General features: G+C 55.4%; 1 protein-coding gene across 2 annotated transcripts; it reads left to right on the top strand.

Moving 5' to 3' along the window:
• Window positions 1-163: 163 nt before the first annotated feature.
• Window positions 164-6,047, top strand: LOC149521860 (putative G protein-coupled receptor 33). 2 transcript variants are annotated; one of them, XM_089772688.1, is made up of 3 exons: window positions 164-293; window positions 3,719-3,735; window positions 4,995-6,047. In XM_089772688.1, exons 2-3 carry the CDS (start codon window positions 3,727-3,729, stop codon window positions 6,045-6,047), a joined length of 1,062 nt encoding a protein of 353 aa, XP_089628814.1. In that variant the 5' UTR covers window positions 164-293; window positions 3,719-3,726. The 2 variants fall into 2 exon arrangements, with proteins under 2 accessions (XP_089628814.1, XP_089628813.1); XM_089772687.1 differs by lacking the exon at window positions 3,719-3,735 and having other exon boundaries at window positions 164-298; window positions 4,968-6,047.
• Window positions 6,048-18,361: the final 12,314 nt, after the last annotated feature.

The following is an 18,361-nucleotide window of genomic DNA, read 5'->3' on the forward strand; positions in this document are numbered from 1 at the left end:
CAGGCCGGAGAGGCAGGGGGGGCTCAGCAGGCCCACAGTCCCAGGCTGCCCCCCTGGGGCCCTGTCCCACTCGTTTTGAAACAGTGGCTGATGCTTGCGTGGTGGTTTGTGTCAGACTGTCCGGTGTTCTTTTCCGTTTATGGTTTGCAGAGTAGCTGGGGGCGGAGTGTGTAGAAGACACAGAGCTAAGGGGAGTGAACTCAACACACAGAGGAGGGCTCGGAACTGCAGGAGACAGACTCTCGGATGCTTTGCTGGGCAAACACTCCCCATCAGAGGCTCTCTCTGTGCTGGCTTCGTGTTTCCACAACCGGCTGCCCAGGTGAGTTGAGACAAAGGGCAGAGGGCCCCTAGTTGGGTCTAAAGGGGGATTTCCATGCTAAGGCCTCCTAGAAGCTATAGATTTTTTCTGTTGTCAAGGAAACCAGTGGAACTCCCTGCCACTGACTTTCACTGGGGTTACTCTGTGCAGCAAGAGTTACACCCTCTCCAGGGAGGGCTGGAGCCGAAAGCATAGAATTGTAGGACTGGGAAGGACCTGGAGAGGTTATCAAAGCCAGTCCCTGTACCCACGGCAGGACAGAGCACCATGCCGACCCTCTGTGACAGGTGTCTGTCCAGCCTGCGCTTAAATCTCTCCAAGGATGGAGTTTCCACAGTGTCTTCAGGCAATTTATTTCAGTGTTTAACACCCCCCGAAAGGAAACTCTTCCTAATGTCCAACCTAAACCTCCCTGGCTGCAGTTGAAGCCCATTGCTGCTTGTCTGGTCCTCAGAGGCCAAGGGGAACAATTTTTCTCCCTCCTCCCTGTGACTCCCTTTTAGATACTTGAAAGCTGCTCTCGTGTCCCCTCTCCGTCTGCTCCTTCCCAGACTAACGGAGCCCAGTTCGTTCAGTCGCCCTCCCAGGCCGGGTTTTCTCGCCCTTTCCTCGTTTGTGCTGCTCCTCTCTGAACTTTCCCCAGTTTGGTCCCGTCTGTTCTGAAATGAGTCTCCCAGAGCTGGACGCGGTCGGGCAGGAGGAACAGTCGCTGCTCGTGCCTTGCTCACAACGCGCCTGCGACTGCACCCCAGAGCGGGGTTGGTTCTTCGTACAGAAGTGTTACCCTGTTGCCAGGGCAACGTGCGAAGGGGGCGCTGGGGGCACGGGACCCTCCAAACGCCGTGGGTGGGAGGAGCCGGGGGCCAGCGCCTCTGGCCGGCCTGGGAGACCAGCGGGGGCCTGGCGCCCACAGCAGGGGCCCCCCCCACGGGCAGCGGGGGGGGGGAAGCGGAGCAACGCGGCGTCGCTTTCCCGGCTGCTGGCTGCATTACTCGGGGGGGGGGAGGGGCTGTCGGGGGAGGGGCGCCAGTGTGTACGTCCACCGTGTTGTGTTTGTCTGAGGCGCTGGTCAGCCGCCTGTCACTGACCCCGGCCTGGAAAGGGCGGGAAAAGGAAAAAGGCGGGAAAGGGGGGTCACCTGACCCCAATCTGCCGGGCGACAAGAGGGCTGACAAGGGCCCTGACCCCCTCCCCCAGGGCTCTGTGCGACTTGGGGGGCCGGAGCCGGAGCCCATCTGAGCCCCTCAGGCCAAGGGGCAGGGTGTTTGGCTCCACAGGCCACTGGGAGCCTGAAGAAATCTCTCACCAGAGAGTGCGTCTGGGACAGGCTGCTGGGGGTGGGGCAGTCCCGCGTCCTGCGCCTGTCGGTCTCGCCAGGCACAGCGTGTTCGTTTTAGGTTCAGGTGCCTGCAGTGGGACCAGGCAGCCAGACCCCTCCCTCTGTCTGTCTCTGTCTCTGTCTCTGTCTCTGTCTCTCACGCACACACACACACGCACCCACACCCTTCCACCATTTGCCTTTGCATGCACACACCACACGCAGGATGATAAGCCAAGGGAAGAGAGGAGTTGGATGAGAGAGCTTCTGCCTCCCTGGTCCTTTGAATTCTTCCCTCCGTCCTAGGACAACCACCAGCCTTTGTCTCCGAATGAAGGGTGGTGGCGCCATCCCTGTTGTTTGTATGCCCCAGTTGTAGTTACTTGTACACTGGTGTGATGGGGCGGACAGGCCCCGCACTCATGAGCAGGAGATAGCCCAGGCCCAGCTGGCAGAGAAAGCCCCGCCCCTCCGACCCTGCTGGGCATGCTGCCAGCAGTGGCCCAGTATAAAGGCAGAAGGAGCCCGGCAGTCAAGGAGGCCCCAGGGCAAAGAGGAGACCAGGCCGGGCCAGTGTTCCTGCAGCCGCTGGGACCAGAGTCGCCGCCCATGTCGGACCCTGACACGGAGGAAGCAGCCCAGGGCAAAGGATACAAAGTTTGGCTCGGCGTGTATCGGCCGGATCCCCCGCCGAGCTGGCAGGAGCCACAGGCCCTGCCTAAAGGGCCCTGGGCTGGGACCCGGTGGAGAGGGAGGGCCCGGGTCCCCCTACCACCTATTTTCCCTTCCCTGGATAAGCAAACCCCGGGCCAGGGGAGGCTTCTCAGAGCGGCTAAGCCTATAGTACCGTATATGCTCTGATAGAAGGGCCGGGAATTTGCATTGAGACGCTGGGTACCGTATATGCCCTGATAGAGGGGCCAGGACTTATACATTGGGACTTTGGGGTATGGGGTAGGCCCATTAGGAGGGGGCTGAAACCCCGGGCGGGGGCGTACCCCGTGACAACTGGGTTCTGGCTTCATGCCATGATATCATTGTGACAACCGGATTTTGTGTGTTGTTCTTTAAGTTTGCGGTTGTGTTAATAACGTTGTTGTTACTTCAGCCACTTTGGGTTGGCCTTGACTAATGGCCGCTGACCACAGTTATGGTGGGGGCCCTGTGCTCACAGAGAGAACTCGTCCCTGTCTAACAGGGCCTCCCCCCTCCACTGCTACCCCAGAGGCCTCAGCAAGAGATTCCCTCAGACACTGGGACTGCCCCCACTCCTGTCTGGTGCTTCTGTTCACCCAGCGGTTTTCGCAGCCCCCTGCCGGGGTGTAGCCGCGCGGCACGGAGTCCGCACTAGCGGACATTTAAAAATGGTGCCGGCCGGCAATATGCTAATGAAGCCTGGGAAATTCAAATCCTGGGCTTCATTTGCAACTCTGGTTGCCTACATTACCACCCTATGTCGAACTAGGGTGGTAGTGTAGACATACCCTGAGTCTGTAATGCCGAAATGCTGGCTGTTCCCTCTGGGTGGCCCGTGCTGCATGGGGAGTGCGGGGCCCAAGCGGTCACTTGCTCCACTTGCTCCCCCGCAGCGTCCCAGCTGAGCGATGCAGAAGTCAGCCGAGCGCCATGGCGGGAGGTGAAGGGGGGTGGGGCGGTGACGTGCGGCGTCACAGTGGCTCCAGGCTGTTTGGGCTCTGCGGTCCCACGAGTGAGAGTCAGGAGGGGAGAAGAGAAAGAGAGAGACAGAGAGAGAGATAGGAGGCAGAGGAGAGGGGGGAGAGGCAGTAGAAGGAGGAGAGAGAGAGAGAGAGAGAGAGAGAGAGAGACCGGAGGCTCAGGCGAGAAGACTGACGTTGAAGGGAGACCTGAAAATCCCATCTTATGACGTGCTAGTCATATATATAGTAGCCCAGTGTCTGTGACTCTGTAACGCTGAAACGCTGGCTGTTCCCTCTGGGCAATGCTGTTTCCTCCCACCATGGCGCTCCATTGATTTCTGTGCCACTCAGCTGGGCCGCCACACGAGAGCAAGCGGTGCAAGTGGCCATTCGGGGTCCGCGCGCCCCATGCGGCACAAGGGTCCTGCATGGGGAGCGTGGGGCCCAAACGGCCGTTTGCGCTGTTTGCTCCTGCGTGGCGGCTTGGCAGAGTGATGCAGAAGTCAGCCATGCACCACAGTGGGAGGAAAAAGCACCACCCAGAGGGAACAGCCAGGGGCCTGGCCTGGACGAGCGTGCATCTCTGACGTCAGGAAAGGGCCCCGGATTCAAAGGGAGAAAAGCGGAGCAGACACAGAGGACACGGAGGAGACAGAGAGGGGAATGGAGGAGGCGGAGAGGAGGCAGAGGACAGCAAGAGAGAGCGAGAGAGACGCAGCAGGAGGAGGAGAAGAGAAACACAGAGAGAGGCGGAAGGGAGAGAAGAGAAAGAGAGAGAGACGGAGAGAGAGGCAGGTGGCGGATGAGAGCTGAGAGAGAGAGAGAGAGGGCGAGGCAGTAGGAGGAGAAGAGAGAGAGAGGCTGTTTGCGCCGCTTGCTCCTGCATGGCAGCCCGGCTAAGTGGCGCAGAAGTCAGCCGAGTGCCATGCTGGGAGGTGAAGGGGGGGCAGGGTGGTAACGTATATGCCCAGGGGACAGAGTCTGGACAAGCGTGCATCCCCGAAGGAGACAGAGGAGAGCGGAAAGAGAGTGAGAGGCAGGAGGGGGAGAAGAAAAAGTGAGAGAGGCAGAAGGCAGAAGAGAGCTGAGAGAGAGAGAGGGGGAGGCAGTAGGAGGACAGAGAGAGAGAGAGAGAGAGAGAGAGAGAGACCGGAGGCTCAGGAGAGACCTGAAAATCTCGTCTTATAATGGGCTAATTGGCTAGTTTTATTAATATCAGCAGAACTGATTTAAAAGGGCCTGTGTGTTGTATAGTCTTGCCTTAATCTTTGTACTCACGCCCATCAGTGTAAAAGAATCTATTTGCATATATTTGCATAGATGTGTATTTGCATGTTTATGCAACCACACTTAAGTTGCGGCCTTCAGCATGTGCCGTGAGTATCATTGTGGCCCCTGGGACTTCCAAAGGTGAGTAGCCCTGAAGTAGACAGTCCCCTTCCTCTGTCCTGCCATGTCTGCTCTTCCTCCTCTGTAGCTCATCGCTCCATCTTGCAGCAGTGAGTTCCACCGGCCATAACTGAATTGCTGAGCATATCCAGCCTGAATGTTCTAGAGGACCAGATGGTGCCCATAAAGGTCCTCTCTGACGGTGCATTCTGAGCCCATTGTGGTATTTCTCCTTTCCTCTTCTTCCACTCTCCTCTCATCCTGTGTTGTCCCTTCCAAGGCTAACTCCTCTTCCGTCTCTCCCCAGGGAACCATGGATCAAGAGATCACAACTCTCCCACCAGCCATGGAGGCAAATTCCAGCCAGAGCCCAGCAGCCGTGAGTGCCATACACCTAGCCTCGGCAGGGTTTCTCTTCCCCACCTTCCTGGTGGGTGTGGTGGCGAACGGGCTGTACCTGTGGGTCCTGGGAATGAAGATGAGGAGGACGGTGACCACGCTCTGGTTCCTCCACCTGGTCTCCTGTTCTGCCTTTGTCACCCTGCTGATCCCCTTCTTTGCTGTCTACGTCCTCCTGGGTTTCCACTGGGTCTTTGGAATGGCCTTGTGCAAAGTCCTCAACACCTGCATCTCCATGCTCTTGTTCTCCTCTGTCTTCCTGCTCACCCTCATCAGCCTGGACCGCTACACCCTCATTCACCATCCCATCTGGTCCCAGAACCACCGCACCGTGCACCGGGCTGGGAAGCTGGCTTTGGGTGTGTGGCTGGTCTCCTTTGCTCTCAGCATTCCAAACCTGGTTTTCCGGGAGACCCACAAGGTGGACGGGGGCAGAATTGCCTGCATCAACAATTTCGCCCTTTCCAAGGACAGGAACAGAGCTGAGATGCTGGATCTGGGGAGACAGATCCATCTGGCTGACTTTGTGATCCAATTCCTGCTGGGCTTCCTGCTGCCCTTCTGCACCATGGCAGGATGCTACAGCCGGGTGGTGTTGAAGATGAAGGAGAAGAGGCTGGTTTATTCTGGGAAGCCCTTCAAAGTCATGGTGACTGCAGTAGTTTCCTTCTTCCTCAGCTGGCTGCCCTACCACCTCCACCATGGATTGAAGCTCTACAAGGATGTACCAGAGTCCGTGACAGGTGCCGTCGTGGTCATTTATACCGTCATGGCCTGCTTCAATGCCTGTTTCACCCCCATCCTCTACCTGTTTGTGGGGGAGAAGTTCTGGGAGGTCTTCAGGACGTCTCTTCTCACCCTTGTCAAGGCGGCGTTTGTCGATGAACTGGAGAGCAGTGCCCGTGAATCTAGTGTAAGGAATGTGTCAGAATTCCAGAACACTCAAGAGAAGATGGTCTGAATTTGCCTGGACTTAGGGAAAGTGGAAGACTTGGCATGCCGCATTCATTGTTAGGTTTCCAATGGTTCTAAGTCCTGGTGGGTTCCAGGTGTTTCACTGTTCATAAACTCTGAGCGTTCCTGGATACTAGATTCACAGATATCTCCAGATTCCACTGGGTTCTAGATCTATCAATATTTTCAATCTCAGACAGTCATCTGTGACACGTTTTACTGGCACCAGAGCAGTAGCTAGATCTAGAACCTTGTTTGGTAAAACCTCTCACAGGGATCTAACCTGAGTCACTTGGTTTCTCTATCGCAAGTTGGGTCTAGAATCTCATTCATTCTAAGTCTCTCCTTGTATTCAAACTCCACATCATTTGTGGGTCATCCTGTGTTGTGAGCTGGGGATCTCTCCAGCTTGTGGGACACCCCTCCACCCCCATGAAAGGACTTCAGCAAACCACAGGCCCTTCCTATTCCTGGAGTCTGTCTGAATCCGTGAGGTGCTGGTGAAGCATCTGGGGTATTAAAGTGGGAAGTTGGAAGCCAGGATCTTACAGAGCAGGTGAGGCGGAGCATGTAAAAGACCAGCCCCCTGCGGCAGTGCTGACAGACGGGGATCAAATCCCACTTCACTGTCTCTGTGTTAAACCACAGCGCTGGAGTCCCTCAGTCTCAGACCGTGTCCACACGGGGGCGCCGTGTAACGCTCCACGTCTCAGGCCAAAGGAAATTAAAACGCTTCCCTTCCTAGATCCAGTGTCTGTAGGCGTGTGTGATGTGGGGGCACTCCCCTCCCACGAGCACCCCCACTCTGCTGCAGGCAGCCTTCGGCCCCACTTCAGTCAGCAGGAATCTTTAATAAGCCTTGCAGCTACTCACCCCTCCGGCCGAGTCCCACGCCGCGGGGTTTTCGCAGCCCCCTGCCGGGGTGCACCTCTAACAGGGGCCTGGCCCGGTGTCCTCTGCCAGTTGTCCATGTCCAATCCATGCTCCATCTTTTTCCCTGCTCAGGAGGAGAGCATTGCCCCTTGGGCTTCTCCTTGTGACAGACTGGACCAGATCTGGGCACCACTGAGGATGTCCGCTCAGGGCAAATTGCTCAAAACCAGAGCTCCTTACAGCCCCAGACTAGAGACCCTTCCAAACAGGCCATAAACCAGTCACACCAAGCACTTCATCTGCCAATCCAGCCAGCAGGAAGCCTCAGACACCCCAGCTCTCCCTGTGCCCTAATCCCCCCCCCCGGCCTGCACACAGGTGAGGGATTATAGAACCCAATCTCACCTACCCCGAACGGGTTCTTCCGGCCCCAAAGAACCAGCCACTGTTCCAGTTCAATTTATACCTTGGATCTTACTCTCAAGTGCAAGCCAGGCCAATCCTTTAGGCTCTAAAATCTAAAGGTTTATTAACAAAAGAAAAGCAGGAGAGTAAGGTTGTTAAGGAGGATACATCACATGCAGCAGTCACCAGGTTCTTGAGGCAGGCTCTTAGCAGAGATGTTACAAACTGCTAGTTGAGAAGTCTCTGGTGTACATCCTATGTCAGGATGGGTCGGCAAACCTTCCCGGCTCCCTGTCCCTCGCAAGGCTGCATCTGGGATCAGTAGCAAGACTGAAGACAAGATGGAGACCTCATGGCACTTTATATCCATTCCTGGTGTCTCCCAAACAGGAGCTGGTCACATGGGTCAAGTGACCTGTCTCTGTTTCACATGTCAACAGACATTATGCCCTGGCTGGTTTTCAGGTTTCCAGAAGGTGTGTATTGACCACTCTGAGAGCCAGTGTCCATGCAGGAGTGCTAATTAGCATAGTCATTGGCTGAACAATCCCTCCTCCCAATAGGCGGTCCAGGCACATTGCTTGCTCCCAGACAGAGAACATTTACAATACAAGCACAGAGCCCATATTCATAACTTCATGTATAGACATCATACAAGGACATTAGTAGCCCGTACAAAATCAGTAGAACACAAGCTTTAGTTTGACACCTCACATGGTCCACTTTGTACAGCATTTTGGGTGAACACCCCCCGTGGGTGCAGCAGTGACCTGTCTGCTCGTTATAAAACCCACTAACATGACACTCCTCATGGAGACGGTGTCCCCATAGCTCCCCACTCTGAGCTGTGCCTGGTTGCACCAGCCCTTTTAACCGTCTCCCTTCAGGTCTGGGCTGCAACTGAGCTGCGGCTGAGCCTGCAGCTTCTTTTATGGTCCTCCCCGGCTCCTGTTTGGCCAGTTACTCCAGGGCCTCTCTAGCCTCCCAGGAGGACCTCTCTATGGCTTTAGGGCAGGGGTGGGCAATCATTTGGGACCAGGGGCCACTTCAAAACTTTTTGAAGTGTCCCTGGCCTGCCAGGAAGAGGCGGGGTCTAAGCCGGAAGGGGAAGGGCCAGGATACCTCTGGGCGACCTCACTCTCAGACCATGATTAGTCTGGGGGTGGGAAAGCCCCTTTGCCCAGCCTTCCCACTAGGCTCCCATACACCTGGCAGGGCAGGAAGGGACTTCCCATGCTACCCCATTTCCAAGCCAATCAGGGCCTGGGGGCAGGGGAGCAGGAGGGCCTCTGTGGGCCAGATCAATCCACTTGGTGGGCCAGATCCGGCCCACGGGGGCCTTTTTGCCCACTCCTACCTTAGGGCCTAGCCGCATTACAGCGTGTGGCTGGGTACACTGGGCCCTGAGATCTCTTGCTGGAGGCCTCCCGGCTTTGCCCCAGGAAAGCTCAAGGAAAAGGGTCCTCCAAGCTGCCTAGAGTGGCTGTGAGGGAAGCAGCCAATCAGAGAGCTGCAGAGAGCAGCCAATGGGGGCCAAGCAGTCCCATATAAAAGGGGATGCAGTGCAGAGCACAGGAGGGTTTCTCCCTGGAGTTGGAGGGGTGTGGCTGGAAGTGACAGGACCTTGGACAGAGCAGTGCTGCTGGGGATGGTGAGATGCGGGTCCCAGCTGAGGAACATGCTGGGGACCCAGGGAATTTTATCAGTGACTGGGTGTGTTGAAGGGGACAAGGCAGATGGCTGAGGTCTATAGGGCCCTGGGGTGGGGTTTGGCGCAGTGGGGGGACCTGGATTCCACCCCCCATTAGGACTTTGGACGCACCTGAAAAGAGGGAACTGAACTCTGTTAGGGTATGTCTACACTACAGCGCTAATTCGAACTAACTTAGTTTGAATTAGTTAATTAGAACTAAGCTAATTTGAATTAGCGCAGCTAGACCTAAAAACTAGTTTGAATTAGCATTTTGCTAATTCGAACTAGCATGTCCACATTGAGTGGACCCTGAACAGAGGTTAAGGATGGCCAGAAGCAGTGCCGGAAGGGCATCAGAGTAGGACTTAGAGCGTGGAGCTGCTGTCTCAGGCTAGCCAAGGGCTGTGCTTAATGGGACCCGACCCCCACCCCGGACAGACAGTTCACAAGGGTACCCCTCTTGCAAAGCAGTCCTGGCTTGGATTGCCCGGAGTACCCACACTGGGCACATTACAGCACTTGGCCATCAGACCGGCTGCACTTGCCGCAGGCTGCCATCTGGGGAGAGGGCCCAATTGGGGGGCTGCAGGAGAGATTCCACCCCCAGAAGCCCGCAGAGCCAGCCCAGTCCTCCCCATCGGGGGCTCGTACCCCATTCCTCCCTCACCTCCTTCCACTTACCCCTCCCTAGCCCCCCTTCCTGCTGTACAAAATAAAGGACAATTGTGTTCAAAAATAGAATCTGTCTTTATTGAACAAAACTGGGGGAGACTGGGAAAAGGAGGTGGGAGAGGGGAAGAGAAAGGCTGGGAGAGGGGAGGGCAACTAACATGATCAGGGGTTGGGAACAGGTCCCAGATGAAGAGAGGCTAAAGAGACTGGGACTTTTCAGCTTAGAAAAGAGGAGATGGAGGGGGGATATGATAGAGGTCTATAAAAGCATGAATGGGGTGGAGAGGGTGTATACAGAAAAGTTCTTCATTAGTTCCCATAATAGAAGGACTAGAGGACACCAAAGGAAAGGAATGGGTAGCAGGCTTCAAACTAAAACCAGAAAGTTCTTCTTCACAAAGCAAATAGTCAACCTGTGGAACTCATTGCTGCAGGAGGCTGTGAAGGCTAGAACTAGAACAGAGTTTAAAGAGAAGTGAGATAAAGTGATGGAGGTTGGGTCCATGGAGTGGTATTAGCCAGGGGGTTGGAGTGGTGTCCCTGCCCGAAGTTTGTGGAAGGCTGGAGAGGGATGGCACGAGACAAATGGCTTGGTCACTGTCTTTGGTCCATCCCCTCCAGGGTTCCTAGGGTTGGATGCTGTCGGGAGACAGGCTACTGGGCTAGATGGACCTTTGGTCTGACCCAGGACGGCCATTGTAAGCTCAGGGCTCAGGGTCGGGGGTCTCAGTGGACCACCTTGATTTTCATGCAAACCTGCTCCTGGGTGGCCAGGCTGGCAGCTCTCCTGCCCTAGACGGCCACTTTCCTGTGCTAGTGTGGAGGTCGTGGATGAGGTCCATGATGTCTGCACTGGACCAGGCGGGTGTCCGCCTCTTGCGGTCCTGGGCAAGCTCCCGAGAGCCTCCAGCCTGGTCCCGGGAAGAGGGGGAGAGCTGGGGGGCATCGGGTGGCTGGCTCGAGCCGTGCCAGGTGCAGGGTCTGCTGGCTGGGTGCTGGCAGGCTTGCACCTGGCACAGGCACCGTAGCCAGCCCGTGCCTCTTTAAGGGCTCCGGGGCCGGGAGGGGGGCAGTAGAGTTTCCCTGGTGTTGGCCAGAGTGGCCACCAGGGAAAGCTGGGGAGGGCTAGCCTCCCACTAGTTCGAATTAAGGGGCTACACAGCTCAGTCCTCGTACAATGAGGTTTACCTAGTTCGAACTAAGCGCTCTGCTAGTTTGAATTAAGTTCGAACTAGCGGAGCGCTAGTGTAGTGCCTATCAAAGTTAATTTGAACTAACATCCATTAGTTCGAATTAACTTTGTAGTGTAGACATACCCTTACTGGCCCTCAGGAGGGCAGAGGCTGGGCAGGCCCAAGAGGGCGAAGGCCTTGCCCCAGGGAGGGAGCCTTGGAGAATTCCAGGGCGGGGCAATCGGAGGGAGCCCAGAGGTGCTGGAGCCTGCTGGACGGACGCTGTGCTGGACCTCGTGGGACGGACTGAGCAGCGAGCCTGGGACTGGGCTGCAGACGGACGTTCCAGAGGGGCTGAGACTCGCCCCCGTTGCCTGTGGAAACAGGCCGGGTTCAACAGGCATGGCCCATCCCAGCACACGTGATACAGCCGGGGGGTTGAAGAGTTGCCGCAAGGCAGGAAGCCAGGCCAAGCGTGTGCTCTGCTACGGGGCTGGCGAGAGGCGAGGGCGCCCTGGGACTAGCTCTGAAAGGCCCTGTCAGCCCCGTGGGAGGGACGGACTCGGGCAGGCGGATGCTCCACTGCCGTCGCGAGGGCTGGAAGAGGCCACGGAGAGGTGCTGAAAGCCCGTCAGGAGGTACCCAAGGGCTTAGGGGAGCCATTCGTCCCTCTGCCAGGGCCCTGGGGCTAATTACACCCAGAGAGCTGGCCGAGCAGCACCCACGCGCTACGTTCCCCTGTAAGCACGGGCAGCACGTACAGCAGGTCTCCCACAGCATCATCATTCCGGTGGCTCGTCTCTGCCCCCTCCCTGATCTACCGCTGCCCCCGGGACTGGGGGCATTGGAACCAGACGCAGGCTCCTGGCAGGGATCTATCAGCAGGGTTCCCAGCTATCTGGTTTTGAGCTTTCTGTTCGGGAAACAAATTGAAAAAAAAGAAACGAGGAAATAGAAATGTCCAGTATTTTCTAAATAAGATGTCATGTAGATTGTGATGTAATGTCAAGTGTGTTTGGTATTTTTGTTGAAACCGTCTGGTAACCCTATCTAACGGGCCGGGCAGTCTAGCTCCCAGCAGGGAGAACCCGGGGGCAGGACTCCTGGGTTCTGCCCCAGCTCTGTGAGGACAGTGGGGTCTATGGGTTAGAGCAAGGGGGCGGGGCTGGCAGCCCGGCTGCGCAGGTTCTGTTCTGTCTTTGGCATGGTGGCACAGGCAACGCTGATCTTCCTTGGAGGGGGCGTAAGGGTCCCTGTACCCCTGTCTGCCCCCTTCTCCAGCCTCTGGGGTCCCTCCCTCCTAGTCCCTGCCCTGGCTACACTGTCGACCCCAAGGCAGTGCAGGGGGAGGGGAAGTCCGTTCCCAGCTCTGGGTTTTCTGCTTTGCCACCATTTGAGGTGGGGAGGAGGGGAGGGGCTGGACCTCGGGGCCAGGACTGCAGGTGAGGAGACCATTGGTCGGCCACTGGTTCCCTACCTGGTTCTCAGCCCCTGTTCTGCTGAACACCGGTGTGTGCGGAGGCTCCCCTGGTCGCGGTGTCCCCTACTGGGCACCAGCCCCACAGCCCATTCCCACCCCCTGAGCCAGCCCATCGTCCAGATCCGAGCCAGGCCATGTCCTCTGCCTGGGTCTGTGTCCTATCCGGTGCAGGATTCCGCCCTTCTCCTCCCCCCTTCACTGGCCTCCTGTCCCTGGCCACCCACCAGACTGGCAGCACGAGTGCCAGCAACGAGGTAGGCCCAGCGAGTGCCCTCTGGCCACAAAGTGGCGCTAAGGTAGCAGGCACCCTCGTACAGAGACCCTTGGGCCAACTCTGCTCCAATCCAGTGGTGGAGGGTCCCACGGGTTAACCATGCCCTGTATCCAGTCGCAGGGATTGCCAGCGGTTAACCACATGGGTAATCCAAGTGAGGGAATTCCAGCGGTTAACCACCCCCTAATATCCAGTTGTGAGGAGTGCCAAGCGTTAACAACCCTGGTATCCAGAGTAGCAGGGAGTGCCAGGGGTTAACAGTGCCTGGTATCTAGTAGCAGAAAGGTGCAGAGGTCAACCACACCTGGTATGCAGTAGCAGGGAGTACCATGGGTTAACTGCCCTTAGGCTCAGCCCTTGCAGTTGCTGATTTGTCGGGAGCAGCAAAAGCTTCTTTTTGCCCCGAGACTTTTCTTTTCTGGTGTTGCACTTTTTGGGGCAGGCGTGGGGCAACCACGCCCCAGGCAGGACAGTCCCACACGGCTACGCCCGTGTTCATAACAACGCCCCTTTGCTCCGCTCCCTCCTGTTTGCACAGCTCCTGCTGGCAGGTTTCAATCAGCAGCAGGACCCTTCTGGCCTGTGCCCGCAGGGCTGGTGCTCACAAAAGGCAGAGTCACACGGCAAACTCAGCCTGGGGTTCTCCAGCTCAGCGGATCCTTTCCATCATTGGGCCAAACTCACAGGATTTGAAATCTAACCCTGTCGGTCGGTTTAGTCCCAGTGGGACTGGTTGCAAAATTCCTGCCTTTTGGCCAGTTAGGCTTCTCCGCCATGTTCTCCAAGGGCTTCATCTGCACCTGGGGAAACCCAGCTGTTTGCCGTCCCGCGTCTCTGGCGACAGGTGGCCCGGCTCCCCCCATGGCTTTCACTTTCCTGCTTCTCGCTGCCCAAATGTTCACTAATGCGGAGTCAACCCCCTCCCCCCCCCAAGTCACTTGATTGGCTTTCAGATCCGGAGATGCCCCACTTGATGTGGGGGTCTTTCATTTGCCTTCTCCTTCCAGAGCCTCGAGGGGCTGGGGTCACTTCCAGCTTCCGTCCATGGCTGAAATGAGCCCAGATCCATTAATGACCTTGAGGCTTTGTGGGGAACAATCCTCATTGTGTGACTCGTGGACAAAGCCAGGGCCACTGCCGCTACTGGCCATGCCAGTCGTCCCGTTCTTGTGCGTTCCCCTCTCTTCTTGCTTTTGGTTCGTTCTCATACCACAACAAGTGTTGCAGAGAAAGCCACCGCCCCCTCCAGCCACTGCCTATGTGGTCAGGCTGCGCTTTGTTATTGCTGGATCTCACTTTCACGTATGCCTGCAGCAGGCTCCGGCAATGCCGACCACAGATGGAAGCCACGGCTCAGATGCCGTTTTAGTATCAAAAGCCACTGCAGCTAAGTCAGCTGCTTAAAAACCCTGCACGGCCTGGCTCCATGACCTGGAGCTGCAGCGGCGTTGATTATGCAGGGCTCCCCGGCCGGTGCGTTTGAGTCCTGCCCCTGGCAGGTTTTGCTCTGAGAACATCTTTTTTCCTGCGTGAAGAGCCCATGTTTCAAAGTCCTCGCAGGCCCAGGGGGGTTGTCTTGAAACATGAGACCTACTCGGCACTGGGAGGAAAGTGGCAAGGACCGACTGACCAGGATCGATTGGTGAAAGGGCCCTTCATAAACCTTTCTCCTGCCCCATGTAGCCTGTCTGAATTTTTTTCAGGCGGAAACTCAGATCCCCTTGGACTCCTGCCCAGTAGCACAGGGGCTGTTGGAGAGATTGTGCCCTTTTCTATCCAAGGAGACCACCTGGCAATAGGCTGCTTGTAGAGAGCCAGGCCGGGGAAGATCGCAGATCCGTAGGGCTTGATTCTCCATCCTCCACACTCTGTGTCTATCAGGGAGGGAAAAGTGCAACCGTGTACACAGTCAGCCAACGGGCCTGGGGTCATCAGCCAACATTCACGGCGACATGCAGGCTCCCAGTACGCACGAAACCTCCCAGAGGTTGTTCTGGTCTGTCGACGAGGACTGGCCTGCCCCCCATGGCCTGTGAAATGGAGGGGTCATCTTCCAGGGTAAGTTGTAGACTGATTGTCAATGATGTGCTGGAGGGTGTAAGCTGAGGGCTGTAGGCCCTGGTCTGCACTAGAGAATTAATTCGAAATAACAAGTGGAGCCTCCACACTACCAAGCTCGTTATTTCAAAATCTGTCCTCCTGCTTTCCTCGAGGGATACGGGTTATTTCAAAATAACGGTTGTGTGGATGTTCCACTGCTGCTATTTGAAAATATCTACCACCTCCCCCCTCAGAGTCATTCAAACTAATTACTCCCCAATGCTTCCTGGGGCTCTAAGTTGAAGAAGTGCATCCACGTTAAGGCTATATCTACACAGCAGCACTAGTTCGGGATACCTGTGGTATCCTGAAATAGCTATTCTGCATCTTTTGAGCACACCCGTTATTTCAAAATATAACGGGCTCGCTATTTCGATGTCTCTGCAAATCTCATTCCATGAGGAGTAAGGGACGTTTTGGAATAGCGGGTTATTTTGAAATAAGCTATTTTGAAGTAAGATCAAACTCAAATTTACAATTTGCCTAGCTGAAATGGCGTTTCTTATTTCAAGGTCCAAGTGCAATGTGGATGCACCCTACGGGAGTCTGCCTCAGACTAATTTTGAGGTTTGCTTGTAGTATGGACACGCTATAGTGTAGATGTGCCCTAGGTGATAACCAGTGGTGTTCTGTTATTTTCCTTGTTGGGCCTGTCTTGAAGTAGCTGACTTTTGGGTACTTGTCTGGCTCTGTCATTCTGTTTTCCCACTTCCCCAGGTAGGTATTTTAGTTTTAAGAATGCGCAATAAATATCTTGCAGATGTTTGTCTCCGTCTGTAGGACTGGAGCAAACCCGCTTGTATCTTACCTTTAGGAGGAGTTCTTGAACAAACCGACTCTCAGACAGACGGACAGACGCACATTTCTAAAATATAGAGACAGAAGACTAGCAGATTTACCTGACATTGCTTGGGTCCAATGTATTTTATTATATTTTATTTCTTCATCCCTATGAATGCTAATCATTCGCTATGTTTTAACACAAAAGAGCGCTAGTCAATTTGGTTTCCAAATACGTTTTCTTTTAGTTTTCAAACCTTAAGCTTTGATGTAGCTGTGCCAAAGCTGAGCACTACTCCTAATGTCTCTGTTTCATCTCTTTTCTGTAAGGGTCATTGAGAAGTGGTCCTGTTCCAGGTTCATCTGATTTTTCTGGCTCATCTTTTCTGGCTCACCTTTCAAAATTTGCTCAGTGATGCTTTGTGATGTGTTCTCCAGGCACATGCCCTACGGGAATGAAATCACACCCAGGCGCCCCACCAGGGAGTTATTTCGGAATAAGTCCCCTTCTTTCGAAGGCATAAGTGGAGCATCCACACGCCCGAGCCCGTCACGTCGAAATCTGCTCTCCTGCTCTCTTTGGGGAAGAACGCTCATTTTGAAACAGCAGCAGCAGGGCATCCACACTCCGGCTATTCTGAAATAACGACTCCCCAGAGTCATTCGAACTCTACTCCCCAGAGTCATTCTGGGGTGCTAAGTTGAGGGAGCGCGTCCATAGTAATGGAACCTGCCTAGGACTCATTTCAAGGCTTCCCATAGCGGGGTCTCACTATTTCGATTTTGTTATTTTGGGAGCTATGCAGTTGGTTTTAGTTATTTTGAAAGAGCTGCCTAGTGTAGACACACCCTGAATGAAGACCTCAAAGTGAATGGGAGTGGATAAAGGGCTAAGGAAGGCAGCCTGGCTCACGCACAGACCATTCATGGAAAGTTATATTTCTCCCGAGCAAGCAGGGAAGGAGGAATCAAAACAAGTGTCTCAATCAACGGAAGCGGGGTGTGCCTGGGCCGTGCCCTGTTACCATGGTTGCAAGTACCCGGAGCCCTTATTTAACCCTCACACACCCCAGCAGACTCCCACAGAGGGGCCTGGCCTAGCTTTAAGGGACAAACGTGGGTATGACGGAGGCAATGTCCAGGGAGCCCATGAGGGGTTGAGCAAAACAGCTCACTCAGCTGTTGGCCACCCTGACTTTTGGCCTGTCACTTGTAATCACTTAAACTCTCGCTTTTGCAGTCAACACTCTTGTTTTGCTGCTTATCTTGACAAGGACGCTTGTGGTAAGCGTCTGGTAACTCTGCTTTGGATGGCAAGGGCTGGTGCTGTCATACGTGGGAAGGGTAAGGTTGCAACCTTAGGTACATGGATTGTTTGGGAGCGGTAACCGCAGGAGTAGCAGGCTAGGCCAAGATCCACCCGCACTAGCACTCCTGGTTTTTGGGGCTGTGGCCCTCCTGGAAGAAACAAGTGATGGTCTGTTCGTCAGGTGGCTCTGGCTGTACGTTTACAGGTGCTCTCCACAAGTGAAGTAGAAACCCAGGTATAGATTTGTACAGCCCATCGTGAGCAGTGCAAGGTGGCCCGTCCCCGAGAGGCAGTGCTGGGAGCTGGGTGGGTCTAGCTGGGCCCGTGCCTGGTGCAAGTCGTGACTGGCTCTGGCGTGGGGCTCCCCATGTGGTTGTGCTGAGTGACCACAGGGCCTGCGGGGGTTTGCTGCTGGTCACTAGCAAAGCCCAGGGAGCCAGCTCAGGCCGGAGAGGCAGGGGGGGCTCAGCAGGCCCACAGTCCCAGGCTGCCCCCCAGGCGCCCTGTCCCACTCGTTTTGAAACAGTGGCTGATGCTTGCGTGGTGGTTTGTCTGAGACTGTCCGGTGTTCATTTCCGTTTATGGTTTGCAGAGTAGCTGGGGGCGGAGTGTGTAGGAGACACAGAGCTAAGGGGAGTGAACTCACCACACAGAGGAGGGCTCGGAACTGCAGGAGACAGACTCTCGGATGCTTTGCTGAGCAAACACACCCCATCAGAAGCTCTCTCTGCGCTGGCTTCATGTTTCCACAACCGGCTGCCCAGGTGAGTTGAGTCAAGGACAGAGGGCCCCTAGTTGGGTCTAAAGGGGAATTTCCATGCTAAGGCCTCCTAGAAGCTGCAGATTTTTTCTGTTGTCAAGGAAACCAGTGGAACTCCCTGCCACTGACTTTCATTGGGGTTACTCTGTGCAGGAAGAGTTGCACCCTCTCCAGGGAGGGCTGGAGCCGATACCATAGAATTGTAGGACTGGGAAGAACCTGGAGAGGTTATCAAAGCCAGTCCCTGCACCCACGGCAGGACAGAGCACCATCCAGACCATCCCTGACAAGTGTCTGTCCAGCCTGTGCTTAAGTATCTCTAGGGATGGAGATTCTGCAACCTCCCCAGGCAATTTATTCCAGTGTTTAACCACCCTGAATGAAAATTTTTCCTAATGTCCAACCTAAACCTCCCTGGCTGCAGTTTAAGCCCATTGCTGCTTGTCCGGTCCTCAGAGTCCAAGGAGAAGAATTTTTCTTCCTCCTTTCTGTGACATCCTTTTAGATACTTGAAAGCTGCTCTCGTGTCCCCTCTCCGTCTGCTCTTTACCAGACTAAAGGAGCCCAGTTTGTTCAGTCGCCCTCCCAGGCCGGGTTTTCTCGCCCTTTCCTCGTTTGTGTCACTCTTCTCTGATCTTTCTCCAGTTTGGTCATATCTGTTCTGAAATGAGTCTCCCAGAGCTGGACGCGGTCGGGCAGGAGGAACAATCACTGCTCGTGCCTTGCTCACAACGTGTCTGCGACTGCACCCCAGAGCGGGGTTGTTTCTTCATGCAGCCGTGTCACCCTGTTGCCGGGGAGAC

Source organism: Pelodiscus sinensis, chromosome 22 (genome assembly GCF_052426305.1).
Source record: "Pelodiscus sinensis isolate ZL-2025 chromosome 22, ASM5242630v1, whole genome shotgun sequence".
Taxonomy (NCBI): domain Eukaryota; kingdom Metazoa; phylum Chordata; order Testudines; family Trionychidae; genus Pelodiscus; species Pelodiscus sinensis.